The 21076-nt window shown below is 31.6% G+C and overlaps 1 protein-coding gene and 1 long non-coding RNA gene across 2 annotated transcripts in view; both read left to right on the top strand.

Annotated features, from left to right (window-relative positions):
- The window catches only part of LOC111625943, a 28348-nt gene extending 13123 nt beyond the window's left edge, over positions 1–15225 (top strand). The window contains exons 3-4 of the long non-coding RNA XR_002756811.1: positions 14968–15047; positions 15205–15225. This is a non-coding gene — a long non-coding RNA (uncharacterized LOC111625943). The remainder of the gene's footprint in view (positions 1–14967; positions 15048–15204) is intronic.
- Positions 15226–17250: 2025 nt separating this feature from the next.
- Positions 17251–20983, top strand: LOC111625940 (sodium/bile acid cotransporter-like). The gene is made up of 3 exons (XM_023369203.1): positions 17251–18327; positions 19949–20120; positions 20186–20983. The coding sequence occupies exons 1-3, from the start codon at positions 17653–17655 to the stop codon at positions 20827–20829; spliced, it is 1491 nt and encodes a 496-aa protein (XP_023224971.1). The 5' UTR covers positions 17251–17652; the 3' UTR covers positions 20830–20983.
- The last annotated feature ends 93 nt before the right edge of the window (positions 20984–21076 follow it).

The raw sequence follows: 21076 nt of genomic DNA, 5'->3' as shown, positions 1-21076 counted from the left end.
TCAATATGCCTTATTATTAAAACTTTATATATAATTTACACATACAATAATTAATTTTAACAGTCATGCATAGGCCTATATATAATCTGTGTGCAAATTTTATACGCTGTATGAAAATAGCCATATATGAGAGTGCATGTTGTGCATGCAGGTAGCAATATATGAACTCTGCGGTGGATGCAAATAGCAATATGTGAGAGCTCTTACTGTGCATACAAATATTATACGAAAGCTCTTACTGTGCATGAAAATAGTAATATACGAAAGTTCTTACTATGCATGAAGATAGCAATATAAAAGAGCTCTTAATGTGCATGAAAATAGTAATATATGAGAGGTCTTACTGTGCAGGTATCATACCATGAAACAGGTTTATGCTATGTAGGCAACGTGTTATAATGGAGCTTCATGTGGTATAGAGGAAACATTCTATATTGTGTAAATGGCATACTGTAGAGCTTAATACTTTATCAGACTTTATACTATAACACACACACACACTACCAGTATAGGTAGTGTGTGTGTGTTATACCACCAGTATCATGTGGACATTTAGCGTATACACAAGACAGCATGTATGCTACATATGCATTGTTGTAGAAAGTTAAGCATTATTCTATATTTTTTTAGGTACGTAGTGTATTTGTAGTATACTTAATAGAGTGTCATTTTATGTATAAAGTTAGGTCGTGCGCTTAAAATGATTAGTTTTTTGGTCAATTCTGATTTATAAATAAAATACGCATATAAAAAATATTAATTACAAGTAAATCTTTTCAAAGCTAAGCTCAAATATGAACTTTTCCATAAATTTTACCCATAAAAATTAATACATAAATTTACAAACAAAATACTTCCTTTCTTTTAAAATAAAATTACATCTAATAATGCTAAAATTGCCCATTTTTTCCAGTTATCAATGCAATTTTTAAATGAAATTAGCAATTTTGTTATAAATTTTCTTTGGGGCTATTACATTTCATCATAAAAGTAGAATAAAAAATGATAATTAAATCAATAAAAATCGATTTTTATTTCATAATTTATTATTTACTTCATACGTTGTTTTTTTTTTAAATATAGAAATTTTAATTAATTTTCATCAATATTTTATTAAAATTCATTGATTTGTAAGCACTTATAGCCTATATTCAATGATAAAAGTCATAAAAGAAATGAAAGAAAAGCATTGAAAAGTTTAATGACATTTAGAAATTATAACTTTTAAAGGTTCGTGGCCATAAAAATTCCAATATTTTTGTTATATTTTTATGAACTTAGTGATTGATCAATAAAATTATGGCATAAATTGAAAAATTAATATTTTATTTGAAGTGGAGTCGTTTCTAACTTATTGAATTTTGTTAACTAGTCGACCATTCGCCTATTTAAATTTTAGTTTAACTAAGTGCAAGGACAAACAACGAAGAATTTTTTTTTTTAATAACTTAAAAATTACAAAAATATAATTTGTATTTTAGTGTTTGTTGTGAAAGCTTGAATTATAGAGATTTGAAATACTAAGAGATAAATGGGTACAGGGAAAGTACTGCACGAAATACTTTTGTGTATTATTACAAAACTTTACTGCATTGTATTGTAATACATTGCATTCTTATAAAAGTCACTGAGCAACCTGATGGAAAATAATATAGTTAATGATATTTTTAGTCTTATAGAAAACACATTCAATCCTAAAGCTATTTTCTTTTCTACAGAAACATTATCAGTCCCAAAGGAACTAAATAAGTTAGTTACTTCTAGTCTTATAGAAAAAATAGTGCAGTCCCAAAGAGGTTATACAAACTCTTGTACAGTAAATTCTATGGAAGAACTAAGCACTTCTATTGAAAATATTGTTCATAAAAACTATAGTAATTATTATACCATAGAAAGGATAACATAGTCTTAAATTTCTTATTTTCACTCATAGAAAAAATAGTACAGTCTAGAAAAGAAGCTCTTGTAGGAAATGTAATAGTGTAGTTTAGGTACAGTGTATTGTTTAGTAGTAGAGAGTTGCAGTTCTATTGAAAAACACTGTTTATAGAAACATAGAAACAAACGTAAGTTCTATAGTAATTATTATAAGCCCTAGCAATTATTGTACAGTTGTATAAAAGTGATTCAGTCGTATAGAAAGAACAGTTCATCCCATATTAAATTATTATTAATAGGAGTAGGCAAGTAATTCGTAAAAGAAGAGAGGGAATTTTTTTTCGAACCGGTTAGTAAAATGTAATTATTTTTGGCAATTCGTAATGCGTTAAGATGGAAAATATGGAAGTTGCGATAGTCGATAAATATTTAATTAAGCGATAGAAGGAGTTTTAAAACTTTAATTAATAATCGATTTGTTTTTGGGTAAGTTATAAGATGCCCAGAGGAAGAAAGCATTTCGATTTACTCGCTACATTTGCCACATCAACCACAGAAATGGAAGACGTGTAACTTCTAAGAGAGAGATGGACAGCAAATCTCCATTTATCATCTAGTACTTAACAACTTTTACTTAGTTTTCTACTTATGTATACAAAGTCGAGAATTAAAATCACCAAAAAGTAGTTTAAACATCAATTAAACTGTCGACTCTGAGCTATATCAAATTGATTTTTTTTTCTTTCTATTTTTTAACGTTAACTGTCAACTTTTATGATAAAGTCGGGCACTGGTTGGTGTTACGCTGATATTTTACTGTTCGCTCGATGAAACTACAAGCGATTGTAATCTAGACATATATGTGCCCGTAATTCTAGCACCACCCATAAAATCGCTGTTTATGAGTAAGGATATCCACCCAATGCTTTCTAGGTATAATTAGTTAATGAATATGCTTGGCACTCTTCGTACGTATCGAACATATTCTCATTTTATATCATACAGAGAGTGCTATGAACTCTAACAACGTAGGATATACCGAAATTGTGGGCCTGGATCCATAAAAATATATTCCTCTAGAGATACGAGATATTAACTCGGACAAGCTAGAATGACTTAAAATTTCGGCTGTTAATCGTAATAGATTTATGTATATGAACTGTAAGACACTTTGCTGGATCATTATTTCCCTATATTACTCATTTCTCCATTTATAGAAGCATTCGTAACTGAGATCTCTGAAGGCCCTAATGATAAACAGGCCTGTACACTCGAGTTTGCGCCTGATCAACGAGCTGGCCACGTGGAATTATCCGGCTTTTCTTCACGTGCCTAACACCTAAATAGGGACCAGTTTCCTTATAAAAAGTACCTTTTTGGCAGGTGGATTCGTACAGCTTACATGTGAAGTAGACTCACACAGTAGATCCATTCTCTTTAGCATATTCACAGGATTAAATTAGATTTCGAATCAATGAATTAAGATAAGAAAAAAGTAAATTCTCCCTTTATTTTTAATGTTGTTATTTTACTCTTAACTGCGATTTAGCAATATTTTGCCAATAGGAGAAAAAAATCGGTTGCGATGGGAAATCAAATTTTGTTTCACCAATCTTAGCAAAGTAAGAAAGGAAATAAAAAAAAAAAGTTTCAAAAAAGTCAACTCGATGATCGACCGTCAATTATTGTCAAAGCCTCGAGGGAATTTGACAGATTTGAAGGGAAAAAAAAAGAAGGTCGAAGTACTGAATGAGATGCTGCAAATATAGACAAAGATAATCGTTGTTTAGAAAATTGAGCGTTTACATAAAACAACTTTATGAGATTTTTCCAATATTAAATAGTTTTCCTGTTAAAATAAACGATAGAAAGTTTGTAAAACAAATATTTCATCTAAACTTAAACATTTTTCTCTCACCTTCCACCTATAAGAGATGCTCTTGAGCATGACTTGATCTAACTGAGGTTCGATTTTATTTGTAGATTAATGGAAAACTTGCTTAACCAATGGCAGGACTAGTAACAAATCTCCTAGATAAGTTTATCAAATAGATAATAAGGCATGATATTATTAAATTCAATGATCAATATTTCCACTCGAAATTAGCATAATTTATCGTTAATTATAAATGACGGAAATGTTAATTAATATAGTTATTAATGATTTATGTATTTAAACGTTCATAAATTTTAATGTATTTATATATATTTATTTATTTATTAAATCGATAAAATATAAGAATTTTTGGAAAAGAAATCGAACAGAAGTTATTGATTATGAAATTCTTTAGAATCGTATAGAAAAATGATAGCAATAATATGTAAAAAATGATTTTGTAAGCTCTCTTCAGGCTTCTACTTCAGGCTTTTTTCTTTATTATGAAAAATTATGCCTCCTATAACGAGTCGAATACTTCCTCATACTTGCATTAGTTTACTTATACCACGTTATGCCACATTACCTCCATCTACTTTAGATTAATTACTTTAAAGTATGCCTAATTATGCTATGCCACAATGTAAAATGAAAAATCCTTTGTATTCTAGATAACATCCTTGAAAAATAAGGATTTAGAATTAAGGCTTAATGCATTTAAAATTAGCTTTAACAATGAGTTTATAATGAGGGGTGTATGTTTATATAATGGATAGTAGAATAAGTCGACAATTGTATATATAAAAGAAGGCAGTTTTTCTATAAAGAATAAGTTTTTGTAGTTGTAGCAGTTTTCGACTTTTATTTTATAAGAAATAGATATATGTGAAGTTTCACATAAAGCGAAAGGATTCTGTCTGCCTGCATTACCAGGCATGTATCTAAACACATCAGGTTAAATCTCTTCCGAGACTAGTAATCCTTCCATCCAAGCACCGGATGGTATCCCTATATATTGATCCAACGGAGGATAGGTCAGTAAAGATTGTTCAGTGATCGACATCCAAGTGAATTCTTCAGTTGACCTCACTACTACTTTAAAAATATATTTATATAAAAAGGAATTATGAATATTTAAAAGGAGACTTATTATATTAAAGTATATCAGATAACACGGGAAATATAATAGCTTAAAAATATGCCAGTAGCTTTCATTTTTTAGAGGTTATATCTGATGGAAACTTCTTCGTTTTCTGTCGATTACTCGAGGATCTGATAAAGTTTAATCTTAAAAATGGATTCCGACTGAGTTCTTCCAGGTTATTCTTATCTGGAGTTTCTTTGCCGGTTGTGCTACAAAATGTAAAGTGGAGAATATTATAACTGACATATCTCATCTTGGCGTTGATCCCGGTTAAGACAAACTAAGAACCGAAGAGAAGCCACAATCAATAAGAGCAGAGACGGGCAAAGATTAAAGATCAACTGTATGCAGGCCGACCACAATTCGCTGTTAGCCAGGCGAATCCCATCGTACCTAGTTACCATGGCAACGGTAGGGGTCTAACAACCTCGGGGAAACACAAGGGAAATCAACCCCCATTCTATTTGTTTGAATTTCGCCGATGCCCTCACGAATGTGGCTGACCTCAGCTGGCCAACTCATTACGGCGGGGCGGCGTGCTGCCGTCACGTGACTGAAGCAGCAGTCACAACATGGCAACTCGTTGCCTGTAAAAGAACATCCCCCGTCTAAACAGAAAACACGGCAACACTTCCCTTCTCGTTAATGGAAACTCCGATGCCGCTTCGGTAACAGAAAGTTACTCGCAGCACCAAAGAAATAAAAAAAAACAAGAGAAAATGGCTCGCCGTGGGGTCCATTTATGCAATCGAATACCACGGCGATACGGCGTAGTATCCATATTAAACAGGTGCGCTAAATTTGTGCCAGGTATATTTTTTGGTACGGAGCCAAATGCCCATATTTCTATCACATCGGCTAATTTGCATGGGATACAATGAAGGAAGAACCCGGATGTCCGCCATCGACGTTCAAACCCTGTCCATCAATCATTGCTGAATGTAGCAGAGTCACGTCATGTGGACGGTCATCGTTTCTGTAACCAATTGTGACTACTTAATCATCGAAAGAACTTCATGCGTTTTTTTTTTTTTCCACCGTATTATCATGGTCAAGCGTGATATCAAATCCAATCTTCCAGGCAATATTAAGACCTAGAAAAATCGGAGTTGTGTAATTTAATTCTTGCGAGATAACTAGAAGATTGGCATGCAAAATAATCTTTTATTTATTTATTTCGTTCGTACGAATATGATCGATTTAGCCAGAGTTGTCAGAAGTTGAAGAAGTGGATTCCAAAAAAGATTCTACGATATCTTTCGATGGGACGTTTGATAGACAAGAAGAATCGATCTGAGGGACTGTAGATGTTCTTCGAAATCCTTCCATATTTGAAATACACTTCGAACTTCCATCTACAGTCCGGGTTACTCGACAATATTTGAAGAATCGCTCGAAAAATACAGTTTCCTCCGGAGGATAAGACGAAAAAAAAAAAAAAAAAAAGAGAGAAGAAATTCGTGGAACATCGCTTCTTCTCTAACGATAAACAAATAATGGAGGAAGATGAAAGATGTATTGATCCGGTGATCAGTCAATTAATACTATCGATACTTTACCTTTAACAGTGTGTTTGTCGAGCAATTATCGAGTGTGCGAAGAAAAAGAAGAAGGTTCCGTTGTTTCCTGGAAGAGGTCCATTTGATATTTCATCCGGAGGAAAATTCTCCTTAATGCAAAAAGTTGCGATTGGTAAACGAATTTTTGGCTTGTTGCGACGAACTTTTTAAACGTTTATCAAAAATAATGCAATGAATAAAGTGCGACTGACGAATTTTCTTTGATTAAATTGTAGACAAGTATAAAAAAAAAAAAGGTGGACGTCGTTGATTAAGAGTTCTTTCGCGCGTTGTATTAAAATAAAAATAAAAGTAAATCCGTTTTTAAAGCTTTATTCAAATTTTGATTATTCCCGTGAAATTTGCTATGAATTGAATAGAAGGCGAAGTAAAAAAGAATAAGTGAAAAAAAAAGAATTAAATTTTGATTATTCGATTTGGAAAAAAATTCAACGTTCTGTCCGTCTGTCAACTTTCATCATCGATACATTGTCCTTTTATTGTCGAGTGGAAAACAGATTGACGTCTTCAATAAGAGGCTTCCAATGCCCTATCTGCGAATCATTAGCGTAGATTCGACAACTGAATTTCGTGACGAAAAGAGAGAAAAAAAGAAATAATAAATAATAATAAAATAAATAAAGCGCCAACGAGAAAAATACGCTGCATAAATTTAATTATTTTTAGGTTTTATGACATTTTTAATAGCGCTTCTCCACGTTATCGGGTAAGGTTTTAATGTGATTAATCCAAAAAAAAGAAAAAAACTGAAGAAATAATTTCTGTTTAATCTTTATTTTAGTTTAATACCTTTTAAAAATAGTTACGAAGGCCTCACCTACGTGCTGCAACTACTTTTGTAAGTGAGTTACCGCTTTTGTGCCACAGAAATATGAAGAAATCGTGTACAAATTTTATATTCGGGCTACAAATTTCCTTTTAAACTGATAATTCGACTTTAAAAAGTCGCGGGTTCGGACCTTTAAAAGTCCGAACCCGCGACTCTTTGCGGGGCGTCGTTATTACTGAAATGTCTTCTCGTTATTTAATGCGATTATAGATACAAATTTGGTTGAATTATAACGGAAGCCATCTAAAAATACACAAAAATTGACCTTTAAATTAATAATCCCCTCTGCAATCGCGGGTTTAAATCAATAAAGGTCCGAACCCGCGACTCTATGATGTATTATTATTATTATTATTATTATTATCGAGGCGTCTTTTTGATATTTAAATAAATTATAGATAAATAAAAACAATAGCCAATCTTAAACTATATAATAAAAAAATTACAAGTGCGTTGATCACACCTCCCTTTAAAAATAATAATCCGCTTGTACAGCAGTACAGTCGCGGGTTCGGATCTCTAAAGGTCCGAACCCGAGATGTATATTTGTTATTTAAACAAATTACGGATAAATGGAAACGGTAGCCAATGTAAAATATACACAATTAAAACGTTGATCAAGCGTAGAGTGTAACAAACAAGGAAAAATGTAAAAGTGGCTAATGCAGCGGTGGAAGGGAGAGAATAACAGTATTTAGATGAGGTTAGTGGAAACCACGCCCTTTGGCGCATAGAAAGAGATGTCTATGATTTATTGGTCTTGCGAGAATACAAATGAAAGACATTATTTTCTAGTCTCGATGATGTCTAACTCGGAATCTTTCCTGCTTGCAGTGGGTGTGCCCCCAACTTTTTTCCATCTGCACTTTTATTGCATTAGATGTACGTAACTGAAATTATTTCGGTACCAATGCTGGCCTATTAAATTACTTCAGACATCCTGCACACAACTCGTACCTCTGCCTGTTTTGCCCGTTATGGCAATCAGACGGAAAATGCGGTTTATATGGAAGCCAAGCTCTTTTAATACCTCGGAGGCTCGCTGAATTTTTTTAAATTCTTTCGACTTTTTCCTTTAAAACTATCTTCTTGACGTTTCGGCTTTTTATTTATTTACTTTCTAATTTTTGTCTCGTTCTTACTTCTTTCTTTCCCTCCCTCCTTCTCTCTCTCTCTCTCTCTCTCTCTCTCTCTCTCTTTTGGATTTTCCGACATATTAAATTTTTAGATTGGTGGAAAATTGCAGGTGCACCTGCAGTTAGTTGTTGAGATGGGAAAGGCCTATAGAGGATTCCCCTTAGGCCTGCTTTCCCCCTGTATAATACAGGCTCTCTTATAGCTATTTACAGGTTTTTCTTGTAAGGATCCCTGCAACATTTCTGTGGCTACCCTAATGGATGAACCCTGTTACGGGGCCCTAAATCTTTATAAATATGTATCTGTATACATTACGATGGTTTTCTGTTTTTTCTTCATACACTTATAGAGGCCCCTACTGGTAGGACTGGATTTACACGTAAGGCCTCGTGTTTTTTACGCGTATTTGATGGAGGAAGGGCCTACTTTGTGTTTACAGTTTAAGGCCTAACAAGCCTGTCCAGCTCTACTTATAGTTTGTAGTCTATAAGGGTAGATTCTTCTGTATTAATTTCTTTTTTTCTCTTCAATAGGTAGGCTGTACCTCACTAACCTACCTCAAGATTAATGTGAAGACTCTCAAGATTATTGCGAAGCTTCACAGTAATGAGGCACCAAATTTCCTTCACAGTAATGTCGCTTAAGTGAGGTCCTAAATTGCCTTTACAGTAATGACGTTTAAACGAGGTACTAAATTGCTTACACAGCAATGAGGCACTAAATTACCTTTACATTAAGGAGATAATTTAGTGAGGCAATCTCTTTGTTATTTAACAATTAAATTTGAAAATTCCAACGAAAAAAATCAGCGATTGGATGCTGACCCTTGTCGACGACCTCTTAAATAATTAAATATATTGAAAGAAGGCGATCCAACTTCCAGAATAATAATTTATTTAACATCCCTCTCTTCATTCCTCCAAGAAGAAGAAAAAGTAGAAGAAAAAACACGACATTTTATTATTAAAATATACACAGAAATATTATTAATATATATAAATAAGTGAATAAAGTTTCAATTATTTCGCTCATTTGCATACGAGAACGGGAGTTATTCTCGAGGGATTTGCACGTTAACCGAATGGAAATTATTTAAAATATAAAGTATTTTTAATGCTAGTAAAATTGATCGAAATGCATTTCTATCAGAAAATTTCGTTTGGCCTACGCTCGAAAACCATCCGAGTTCTGCCCATTTCCCTCTCTTAACCTCTTTGTGAACTGCACAGGTGTGCATTTATCATGTTGATTTTTCAATATGTCAACCCCGGCTCAATTATCAGGTTATTGAATTCTCCGGGTTAATATTTGTCATCGAGATTATATTTGATCTCAAGTGCGATTTTATTACGCGGAATATCTCCTGTAATTTCTTTATTTATACGTATTTTTTCCTTCTTCTTTCCCCCCTGTTATGTATAAAGTGGGGAAAGTAAAAAACTCACACCATACTTCCCCCTGTTATGAATAGTATGGGTCAAAAAATCACTCCCCCCAGAATTTTTTTTACGTTTTTGGGACCTTAAAACGTCGAGAAATATAAAAAAAATGAGGAATTTTTTTTTGTACTTTTTGGGGATACACGATTTTGTTTGTCTACTTTTACTTTAATAATTCCTGTGTTTTTTGTCGAAAATTTCTGAAATTTCGCAGGGTGGTTCGTGTTTTAGGGGCATCGATCCTATTAAATTTTGGTGGTTAAAGGTCGACGGGGTGGGGAGATAGAGGGGGTGGCATGCTGTATCTCGAGAGGGATCGGATTTAACGAAAATTTTACTCGTTTATATAATTTTTTTTTATGAAACTCGTCTTTACCCATAAAAACTTTGCCATTCTGTAATAATTAATAATATAAAAAGATTTTTTTAAAAAGTCTAGTAACAGATGGCGCCACACGCAATTTTAACCTTTTTGCCGGGAAAGTTACACAACTCTTTGCTGGAAATTCTTTTTTTTTTTACTTTGAAAATAAAAAAAATAAAATTGATTCTCCTCATTTATAGCAAATGAGATTTGAGAGAAATGGATCGTTAGTTTCGCTTAACCGTTCTTGTTTGTTTATTAATTTGTAAACTGACATACGCTCGTCTAAACCTATAGCTTGTGCCTTTATTTGATTTACATAATAACGGGTAAACTACTGCGTGTCTGACCAATTGATTTACCTATTAATTCGCAAACTGCTGTGAATCTTCGTTTGATTTACCTATTAATTCTCTTCTCATCTTGTGCTTGCCTTATCTATAAAATTACTAAATTACTCCCGAATCCGACTGTCTGAGTGGTTTGCTTATTGCATTAATTTGTTTTATGCCGTGTCCTCGCCATTACCTCTTAATTCTCTTCAAAATTACCTTTAAATTTGATGTCGGACTTCAAAAATTTCTTTGTAATCACTTAAAGATGGATCGTATGTACCCATCTTCAAGTGGGTACACATGATCTAATCAATTCTAATTGAATTAATACCCCCTAATTCTCTTCGGAATTACCCTTTAAATAGATTTCTTTATAAGCTAATCATCTATTTACATTGTATCCGACTAATTTATCGATTGGAAATCCATGAAAATTTTACAATTTCTATCCATAAAAGTCGATAAATTTTGCTCCCATCTACACACCATTGTAATTTTGCCGAGTGGCTGCCAAGTTTCGTTCTAATCGGAAATGTCTGCCGTGGGTCGAAGGTCATAAGTCAAACAGGTTTATTAAGGGGCTCAGTTCGTTCCCCAGGGGTGTCGAGCGGAGAGAAAACCTTCTACTGTTATAATGTTCAAGTTAACTAAGTCGATTGTCTGTCAAGTACAAACTTGAGGAGGACAAAATTAATTAGATGGACCATAATTGAAACCTTCTATCTGACAACGCCTGTCTGAGATTACAGCACCACAAGAGGCCAATCTTCGAACTATATAGGAGTAGGATAGAATCTCCTGTAGTCAATTGAAGAATGTGTTGTCGATGGGATAGGACAGGACACGGTTAGTCTGATGAACCGTTTTATGTCAAACTGAGTAAACTGGAAAAAGAACTAATTGCCTCTCCCACCTTCTTCTTCTTCTTTTTTTTTCAAACTTCACCTTCTCTTACTGCAACCAAACGAATCCTTTGCTTTCTATTGAAATTCCGCATGACTTAACTGAAACTTAATGAGATTTTTAAATATATTTACGTCGAAACAAATCTTTTGTAAACTTCAAAAACTAATAAATAACATTACTCGAAGTTTAGCAATTTACAGGAAAAAAAAAGTCTGTCTTCAATCTGCTATTTTTACTGAATTAAAAATGAACTAGAGCTGTGGAACTGATAGAAATTGGGAGAGAATTTAGGAGCAGAGAAGATTAGAAGTTGAAGAAATGTTGAAAAAAAATAAACTTTTAAAAATTAAGTACAAATTTCGAAACAACAGGTTGGTTTTTTTTAAGTAATTAAGAGAAATTGTTTTTTTTTTTCAAATAAAGACAATTCTGCAAGCTTTGTAAGTGTTTACAGCTTCAAATTTTGGCATTTTTCAAAGCAGAAACCATCAGAAAAGACAATTTTGCATGCTTTGTGAGTGTTTCAGCTTCCATTTTTGCATTTTTTAAAGCAGAAACCATGAAAAAAAACAAAGCAATTGAGCAGGTTTCGTGATCGTTTCATCGTGGAAATTTGCAGTTTCAAAACAGAAACGATCAAATAATTCACGATAGAATAATTGCCAAATAAATAAATGATTGTTTATCACAAACTCCTAACGTTTCGTCTATATAACATGTAAATGAAGCTTCTGTTCTGTTTTGATTAGGAATAAACAATTACACTCCTAAATTGGCATGTTTCGAGCTAATGACACTCTATTTGGAATAAATCTATATTTTTAATTTATTCCTTCCTCTTTCTCTTCGTTACGTTGCAGTCGACAAGTAATTAAATTCGTTGGAAAAATATAGGTTAAGGCAATCCATTTAAAATGTATAATAATTGAAACGTTACATCTTTGTAAGATTAATAGCGAAATCGTTTCAAATATGCAAAAATGATAGAAAAATTGTGGATTCGATTAAAAATTAATGATCTGAACATTAAACGGAGTGAAATTGAAGAAAAATGAATCGATTTGATGAGTTACGATCGAGATTTTTATAAGTTGTAATCGAATAAAGATCAAACAAAGCCAAAATCAAAAACCAATCGTCTTTGATCGAAGCAATGATCAAAGAGAAGTAAGGATTTGATCATTATTTTCGTCGAATTATAAAAGTTTTATTTTTTAGCAAAGATTAATAAAATCAAATTAAAATCAGCTTTCTAAAATGAAAGCTGATTTTAATTTGATTTTATTAATCTTTATGTTGATCGAATTTTAATAAGTTTGATCTTTGCTTTAATCGAACCAAGTTTGAATATACGTTCTAAATCCTTACTCGATTGATCCCTATTTTGATCGAATTAAATTTGATCGAACCGTTTTTGATTCTTTAATTGAATTAAATTTCAATTAACGATTCTTATTTCGATCCTCACGTTTCTCGAATCGAGCATGCCTGATCGAAAACAATTAATTAACTCTTTCGATTCTTATTCCCGATCATACACCGTTCCTCACTCGTCTCAAACTTCGATCAAAAACACACAACAGACGAAAGAAACTTTTAGCAAGATCGATCGATCTGGACGAAAAGAAGCGCGCAAGTATTTGATACACGTGAGAAATAAACAATTAAAAAAAAATAATAATAATTTAACAGTAAAATAAATCTATCAAGCGCATCCTTCAGTAAACTCAGTGAAGGAGCTTAGATAATAATCAGTATAGTTGTATTGGATAACAAGCTGTCCTACAAGAAACACTTTGCCATAACAGAGAACCTTGACCATTGGATATAATCAATTGTATTATCTTATCAACGCATAAGATCAGGCAACATTGTTAGTATAAGTTTTTTCCTCCCAGTAGCAGGATACCCCCTTAACAATTTGTCGTGCACCCTAATGAGTAGAAAACCCGCTTCATCAGACTAAACATAATTAGCATATCAACTTGATCAAAACACGCGAATGGCTGGAATTACTCGATATCCCATTCGTTATTTTTATTTCCAAAATGTATATTTTTTTATTGATTACACACTAAATTAGTCGTTTAGAATGTTTCCTCAGCTTTAAAAAAAAAAGAGTAGGGGATGAAGAAAAAATAAAATAAAAAAATATAATAATAATACTTCAACGTCTCTAATAGCTTGGGGAAACAGATGCGCGCTATACTCGAGAAAACACAGGAAATTAAATTATTCTGTTGAATAAATAATCGGTAAGCAGCTTACTAGATCGGTCTGGGTCGCGAACAGGAAAGGAAATTATAAATATATATCTATATATATATATATATAAAGATATACTGGGGTATATCTTCTCCTTCGCTTTCATTTCAGCTTGCTGAAATGAAAAGAAAGCGCAAATATAAGCAAGAGTTTCCTGGGGTGGTCATTAAAGAGGAACTCCAAATTCTGACAGATGTCTGGATACAATGGGCACGATCTGTACACAGCAGCTGCTTCTGACCAGGAAAGCACAAACATTAAAGCCGCTTTTAAAATTGAAGACCCCTTTAGAAGACTTCTTCTTCTTCTTCTTTTTTTATGTGTGTGTGTCAGAACTATTTTTGAAATTAATGTAGAAATATCGATAAGAAATTTGAAACTTGTCCCCTTCCTTTAACTCTCGGATAGGACGTGTCTATGTTTAGCGATTGGTTTTATTTTCTTTTTATATATATATATATATTTTGGAGAAAGTGTAGGAGCATTTTTACTGATTTTATATATATATATTTTTACAGTGTGTTTGTTTTATAAATTAATTTTTATTGGGTTTAATTTATCGCTCTGTAATTAGTTACAGAATAATATTAGCTGTTAAACTGGGTATCAATTTGCTTATCAAAGTGTGAAAAATTCGGGCATAAATATCAGTTGTTTTTTGTTCTATATCTAGCAGCGTGTTTGTCAAAATATTGGGTGCAGATTTGGGCTTTCGTTCTGTGTCCAGGCAGCACGAGTGTTTTAAAATGTAGGAAAATTGGGTACAAATTTTAACTTTTCAGACGTAAATAGGTGTTATGAATAGGTACTGTAAACGAATGACGTAAATAGGTACTCACGTAAATAGGTACTGTAAATAGGTGTTATACTCACGAATAGGTAGGTATTTACAGACAGGTGACGTGAATAGGTACTGTAAATAGGTGCTGGAAATAGGTATTAACGGATAGGTGACGTGAATAGGTACTGTAAATAGATATTCACGAATAGGTGCTGCGAATAGGTGACGTAATTAGATATAAATCGAATAATCTATGCCTTATATTGACAAATAAAACATAAATTATTCGATTTTAAATTACTAAGATGAATCATATAAAAAATTATAGAATTTTAACAAGTTATTATTCAATTATAATGTAAATTTTTTACATTTTTTAACAAAGAAAAGTACTTATTATCGTAACCAATAACAAGGGCTGTTATACTTTCAGTGGTTCTTCTCGATACGACAACAGAGAGCTCTTTAGGATGGACTAAGTACCCATATGGACCTCAGGCAAGAACTCCAGCTGTAAGTTGAATAAAATAAAAATAAAATAAATTTATTGCCGTAGTGTAGCATACATTAAAAAATCTATTTTAAAATATCCAGTAAAGCCTACTACAATAGGTATACATTCCCAACTTACTTTTTACACTAGGTATTATTGGATACTTTTATATTAAAGCTTCTCAACCTGTAGTTCGCGGTCAACGGGGTTAAGAAGAATTTTATTTTTCGTTTATTATTCAATAAAAAATTAGTGTTAGAGGGGTTTGAAAGAGAAAGTTGTAAAACTTTCTTAATTAAATGGAAAAAATGTAATTAATTCCAATTAAAGCATTAATTGGAATTAACTATTCAATTAAAAAAAAGAATATAGTTTTGTTAATTATTCAATTATTCGAAATTGTTTTATGAAAATCAATAAAATGCAATTGGACGTTCGGAATAATTCCTATTTCCAATTCATCTAAATAGAAAGGATTATTATTAATCCTGAGGATTAAGATTAAAAGCCTTAATCCATTTTCTCCATTAAATTTTCCTTATGGAATGGGATTAAGTTTGGATTTATGCAAACTATAATTAGAACTCGAATTAAATGGTTAAGTTTACTTTATCGATTAATCGATAAGGCAAAGTTTAGATGTAAAAGCTTATAAGTTGATACCTTATTTTTTTTTCATAGAAATCAATTAAAAATCCTTACATAAAATTCAATTTAAATGAGTTAATTTCATTCGAAAGTGTTGGATCGATTATCGGAAACGTCTGTCTGTTCGTCGAAAGTTTCTATAACTGAGTTATACTTTCGGTTGACTGTATTTAGTACAAGTTAGCTTAACTTAACATTAATTTACACTATTATAAAGTTATAGTTACACCATGCTCGCATGCGGTGCAATTTATTACAATAAGTTGTAATTACATTAAGCTCGCTCCTATTGCAACTTACTGCAATCAATTATATTCGAAGTTATACCCAGCAGTAAGTTACAAACAGAGTGTAAACATTTGCAATTTAATTCGGTAAGTTATACTTGTATTGTGTTTTAGTATTTGAAGTTGGTACTTGTGTTTATATTGAGGTATATCGAGTATTTATATTGTAAATGTTACTTGTTGAAGTGTATAACTATAGAAAGTAACTTACCCGCTGCGAGTCAGTAGTAATATTTGTTGTATTTACTATAAAAGTAATTGGTAATGCCTACTGAAATAGATAAACATTTACAACTTGTAAACCTTATTGCCTCCTTTTATAGTAAATACAACTTATTACTACTATAATACTATATACTACCTACTACAGCCTACTATAACCTACTACTACCTACTACTGTATGCTACTACCTACTATTGTCTGCTACTACTTACAACTATATTTATAGTGAGGTGCATCATGTACAGTACATACAGTACAGTACTATTATTGTAAATATTACTTATTCAAGTGCTTGACTATTACTACAACTACTGTAGATCAGTAGTAGTGCATAGTAGAAGTTGCATTTACTATAAAAGCATACAGTAAAGCCTACTACACTAGGTAAGCATTTATAAATTATTTTTTACAGTAGGCCTTACTAATGCTCCCATTGCCATAACTACTGTAATTATCAACTTGCAGTAGGTAACTTGTACTCTGTACAATTAAATAATTCAATAAAAAAAAGAAATCAGTACGTAACTTCTCAACCAGTTGCTCGCGATTTACCCAAATCTATAATAGCTGCTGTATACAAAGGGGTTGCGTGCAGATCGCGATCTACAGTTTGGTTAATCAAGCACAGGTAGATAATAAACATTTCGTATTTAAAAGTTTTAAGTAAAAATAACAATTTAAAATAAAAATAAAAATAAAATCAAGCAACTGTTTAATGGAGGAATAATAATCTATTTATATATTCTTTACTTAATAATTACATGTAATATCCTATGGGCAAAAAAAAGTAATATAGGGTAATATCCTATGAGCAGAAAGATTGGTCTGGGGCCTCCACAAACAGGGGCCCCAAATTAATCTTTTATAAGAAAATATTTCCCTCAAAAAATTCCCTCGAAGAAAAATGTCTGAAGTCAACACTGTACAAATCACAGTCCCTAGGGTAATATCCTATGAGCAGAAAGATTGGTCTGGGGCCTCCACAAACAGGAGCCCCAAATTAATCTTTTATAAGAAAATATTTCCCTCAAAAAATTCCCTCGAAGAAAAATGTCTGAAGTCAACACTGTACAAATCACAGTCCCTAATTCAAATTTTTTTTGAGCCCTATAAAGCTATAACGCGCCACTGTGTAATATATTCTATATATTCATCCAATTATTAAAAATTAATTAGTAGAGTATACACTTTACACATAAGTACATAATGTCACTATAAAATATAATAATAATTAATTAAATACTTATTTATTCTCTGGGAAATCTAAAGATATTATCAAAAAACTTCTTACGAGTTCACTGCAAACAAATTTTAAATAAGATTTTTATCCTTGAACCGCTTATCAGTTAATTAAATGTCAGGAACAAAGGTCGCATGTATTACAGCATTTAATTTTATCTCAATGTATTTGCGATTCCGATTGATGGATATGTTTGTATTTTAAAAGTTTTAACTATCGATAGATGAATGATGCTCTGGACATCTTGCCTGTGCTTTAGTTTATTAATATTTGTGAAAATCTCGACAGCCAAACAGATGCTTCGAATCGAAGGATTAAAATTCTTTCCTCCTCATCTGGAAGAGGGTCAATTGAATAACGTGAACGTGATAACGTTTAGCATACTCTATTCACAAGAATATAATTCATCTCATCCGGATGAATGGAAGAATCAATCGAAAGCATTAAAATGGGACACGTCGAGCGCACAGATGTTGATCTTTGAAATTAATTCAAAATTCCCTCAGCTAGTGGAAATCGTGGAGAATTCCTGTATTGAATTACAACCTTCCGAAATGGATAATAATTTCACCTTTACTATTAAAAACTTGAGGATAGGTCATAATCAATTGTTATGGACTCTTAAACGGAAATGCTTCTTTAGATTCAATTGCAGCGAATGCGAAAATAGTTTTAATTGTTTAAATAATGAAATTAACGAAATATCTGGGATTTATGTTATGAATATAATCAAGAAACATACTACTATCCACAATGTTTTTATTATAATCGTATTGGCATTAGTGCTCCTCAACAATATCAACATGGGTTGTCATTTGTCAATTGAAGACATTAAAGGAGTGTTAAAGAAACCAACGGCCGCCATCATTGGTTTGGGATGTCAATTCCTCTTTATGCCCTTGGTAAGTTCATTTGATAATTCTTCTTATCAATTATAATACTTTAAATTTATCGTAATTATTCTGAATGAAATTGAGTGTAAATTAGATAAAATTATTGATAATTTAAAAAGAAAATTTCAACTGAAAATGCTTGTAAAAAATACTTCTTTTATGTAAATCCTTCTTCTAATTAATAATTTTTATGAATAACTTCCATTAAAACAAGTCTTTAGGTTATATTATTAATAATATCAATATTTTGTGCTATTTATTTGTATTTGTTTGACATTTTATATTTAAACGCATGTAACTTTAATCTCATTAAAATAGTCCACTCCAAAAGACGAGTTGTTGACAATTTGACTGATAAAATTGAAACTTTATTTAATGATATAAATATTTAACAAAAATACTTTTAAAATTTCTATTCGATTTTAGCATTTGTTTAATGTTTTCTTTCGAAAGTTACGAATTTATTGACATTAAAAATCTTGAATTACAATTGTTTTTCTGAAAGTAAAGATACTTTTTAAGTGCTTATCGTTTATCAATTTAATGTCTGATATATTTTTCATTTTATAATATGCAATTTTAATAGTGGAAAATTAACGCATCTAGAGATAATTTAAGAGTCTATTTAATTTTCTATTTATATACATACAATTACATTTGTATTTAAGACTCTTAAGTTCGGAGCTCAAATCAATTTTTTATTTTGCTTGTAGCACAATTCGCCACTGGAATTTAAATTTAATTAAACGTCGGATAATTAAATATTTTATAATGTTATCGAGTATTAGCTGTATTTACTGTATATACTAATACTATATATATATAGTCATTATCGATGGAATTTGTAACAGTGTCTTGTTTATATTATAGGCCTATAACTAATATACATTATATATCAATTGTAAATTTGTACATAACTTCAATATAAATCAAATTAAAATGTTCTTTAAAAGCCTAATTTTTTCCCTCTATTCCTTTCTATATTGACTGAAGGGAATGAGAGAGATTGAGCTTGATCTGTTCGAGGCTCAATCTCTCTCATTCTATTGCATTGCGTTATCTTAAGAAATCGGCTTCGAATGACGTCGGGCGTACTTTGCTCTTCTAATCCCCAAGATGGTTCTCCTTAACAGCTGATTTAATGTCCTAATTTGTACGTCAATTCTTATTTAGGATATGATAAGCTTTCTTTTCCATATTGGCTAATTGTATTACTAAATGAAATATCCGTAGGATACAAGAAAGGAAGACATTGTACTGTATAACAAAGAACATTTATAACAATGTAGTTTGTCATAAATATTTATTAAATAATATGTAAATCCATAATAGGCTTACAAAAAGGCTCTCGTAGTGCTCACAGGAGGAAAAGAGTTTTAAAAAATACATTTCAATGGAGGACGGTTGAAACCATAATTATTCAAAATAAGCAAAACTGAAATACGTTTACTACTTAAAAGTTCGACATTATTGCTTCAAATACCCTAAAGTCTCGTTTTATATTCTTACTTTTGGATTTGATAAAATAAAAAAAATTTCTATCACAGAAAGATTGAAATAAATTTCAATTAATTCATAGAGTTATTTCTAATTGAAACTAGTTATAAGTTACTTTTTTTTCGTCTTTCAGGCTTCTTTCGGATTCGGAAAATTGCTACTTTCAGACTACAGTTTGCGACTGGGACTTTTTGTTCTAGGTTGTTCTCCTGGAGGAACTGTAAGCAATTTTTGGACCTTGATATTCGGAGGTGATCTAGAATTAAGTGTCACTATGACATTTGTCAGCACTATAGCTTCTATAGGTGAGAATATTTTAACATATCTGCATTAAATTTATAAGATTTAATATTGGAAATAATTCTTTTAGGTATGATGCCACTATGGATATTTACGTTGGGAGGTACAATATTTAGAGACGGAGTGTTGCAGGTGCCATATAAAAGTATAGTTTTATCCTTATTAGGATTAAGTATTCCAGTCGGTTTGGGACTCCTTTTACAAAAATACAGACCCGTATGTGCAGAAAAATTAAGAAAAATATCACGTCCCTTTACTGTGATCTGTCTGACAGTTGGCATCTCTATTGGAATTTATAGCTACCTGCACATTTTTTTCTTGTTTAATTGGAATGTCTTTATAGCAGCTACAGCAGTAGCTTGGAGCGGTTATGCTTTTGGGGCGATGTTTGCTTGGTTAGCAAGACTTACTAGACAACAAATTTTGGCAGTTTCAATCGAAACTGCGTTGCAAAATGCTAGCGTGGCCTTCATCCTGTTACATCTTTCTGTACCACAACCGGATGTAGATTTAACAGCTGTACCTATAGTAGCACAACTTTTAGTTACCGCTGCACCTCTTTGGTTTGGTTTAATTGCATTTTTTATAAATAAACAAATAAAAAAGCAAAAAACTTTAAAGGCAACATATAATATTCGTTTAAATAAAATCATTTCCAGGACAGATCCACGCATGAAGCAAGATGTCGTACAAGATTATGTCACTAATATTTAGATCTGTTTTTTAAAGATTTTAAACTTAGATTGGATAGAATTCAATAATCTATTACTTATTGAAATTCGTAAAAATATATATAAATTTGAATAAATTATACTGTAAAATGTATATAGTTTATTGAGTAAATTAAATTTTCATTTATTTTTAAAAATCCGATTTGATGTTAAGAGATTATTATGTTGATGCATACGAATAATCTTTAGATTTATGGTTCCTTAATCTAAATCAATTAAAGATATTGAAA

The sequence above is a fragment of the Centruroides sculpturatus genome, unplaced genomic scaffold (assembly GCF_000671375.1).
Source record: "Centruroides sculpturatus isolate CEXI.00-Female unplaced genomic scaffold, Cexi_2.0 scaffold448, whole genome shotgun sequence".
NCBI lineage: Eukaryota > Metazoa > Arthropoda > Arachnida > Scorpiones > Buthidae > Centruroides > Centruroides sculpturatus.
The sequence above is the reverse complement of the archived record's forward strand: the minus strand, read 5'-3'. Positions and strand labels throughout refer to the sequence as shown.

Bases quoted from the DNA above. Each gene is read 5' to 3' on its own strand.
- LOC111625940 (XM_023369203.1), top strand. From the start codon at position 17,653: ATGATGCTCTGGACATCTTGCCTGTGCTTTAGTTTATTAATATTTGTG. The intron at 18,328-19,948 runs GTAAGTTCATTT...TTCGTCTTTCAG, and splicing joins AATTCCTCTTTATGCCCTTG to GCTTCTTTCGGATTCGGAAA. The intron at 20,121-20,185 runs GTGAGAATATTT...TAATTCTTTTAG, and splicing joins CAGCACTATAGCTTCTATAG to GTATGATGCCACTATGGATA.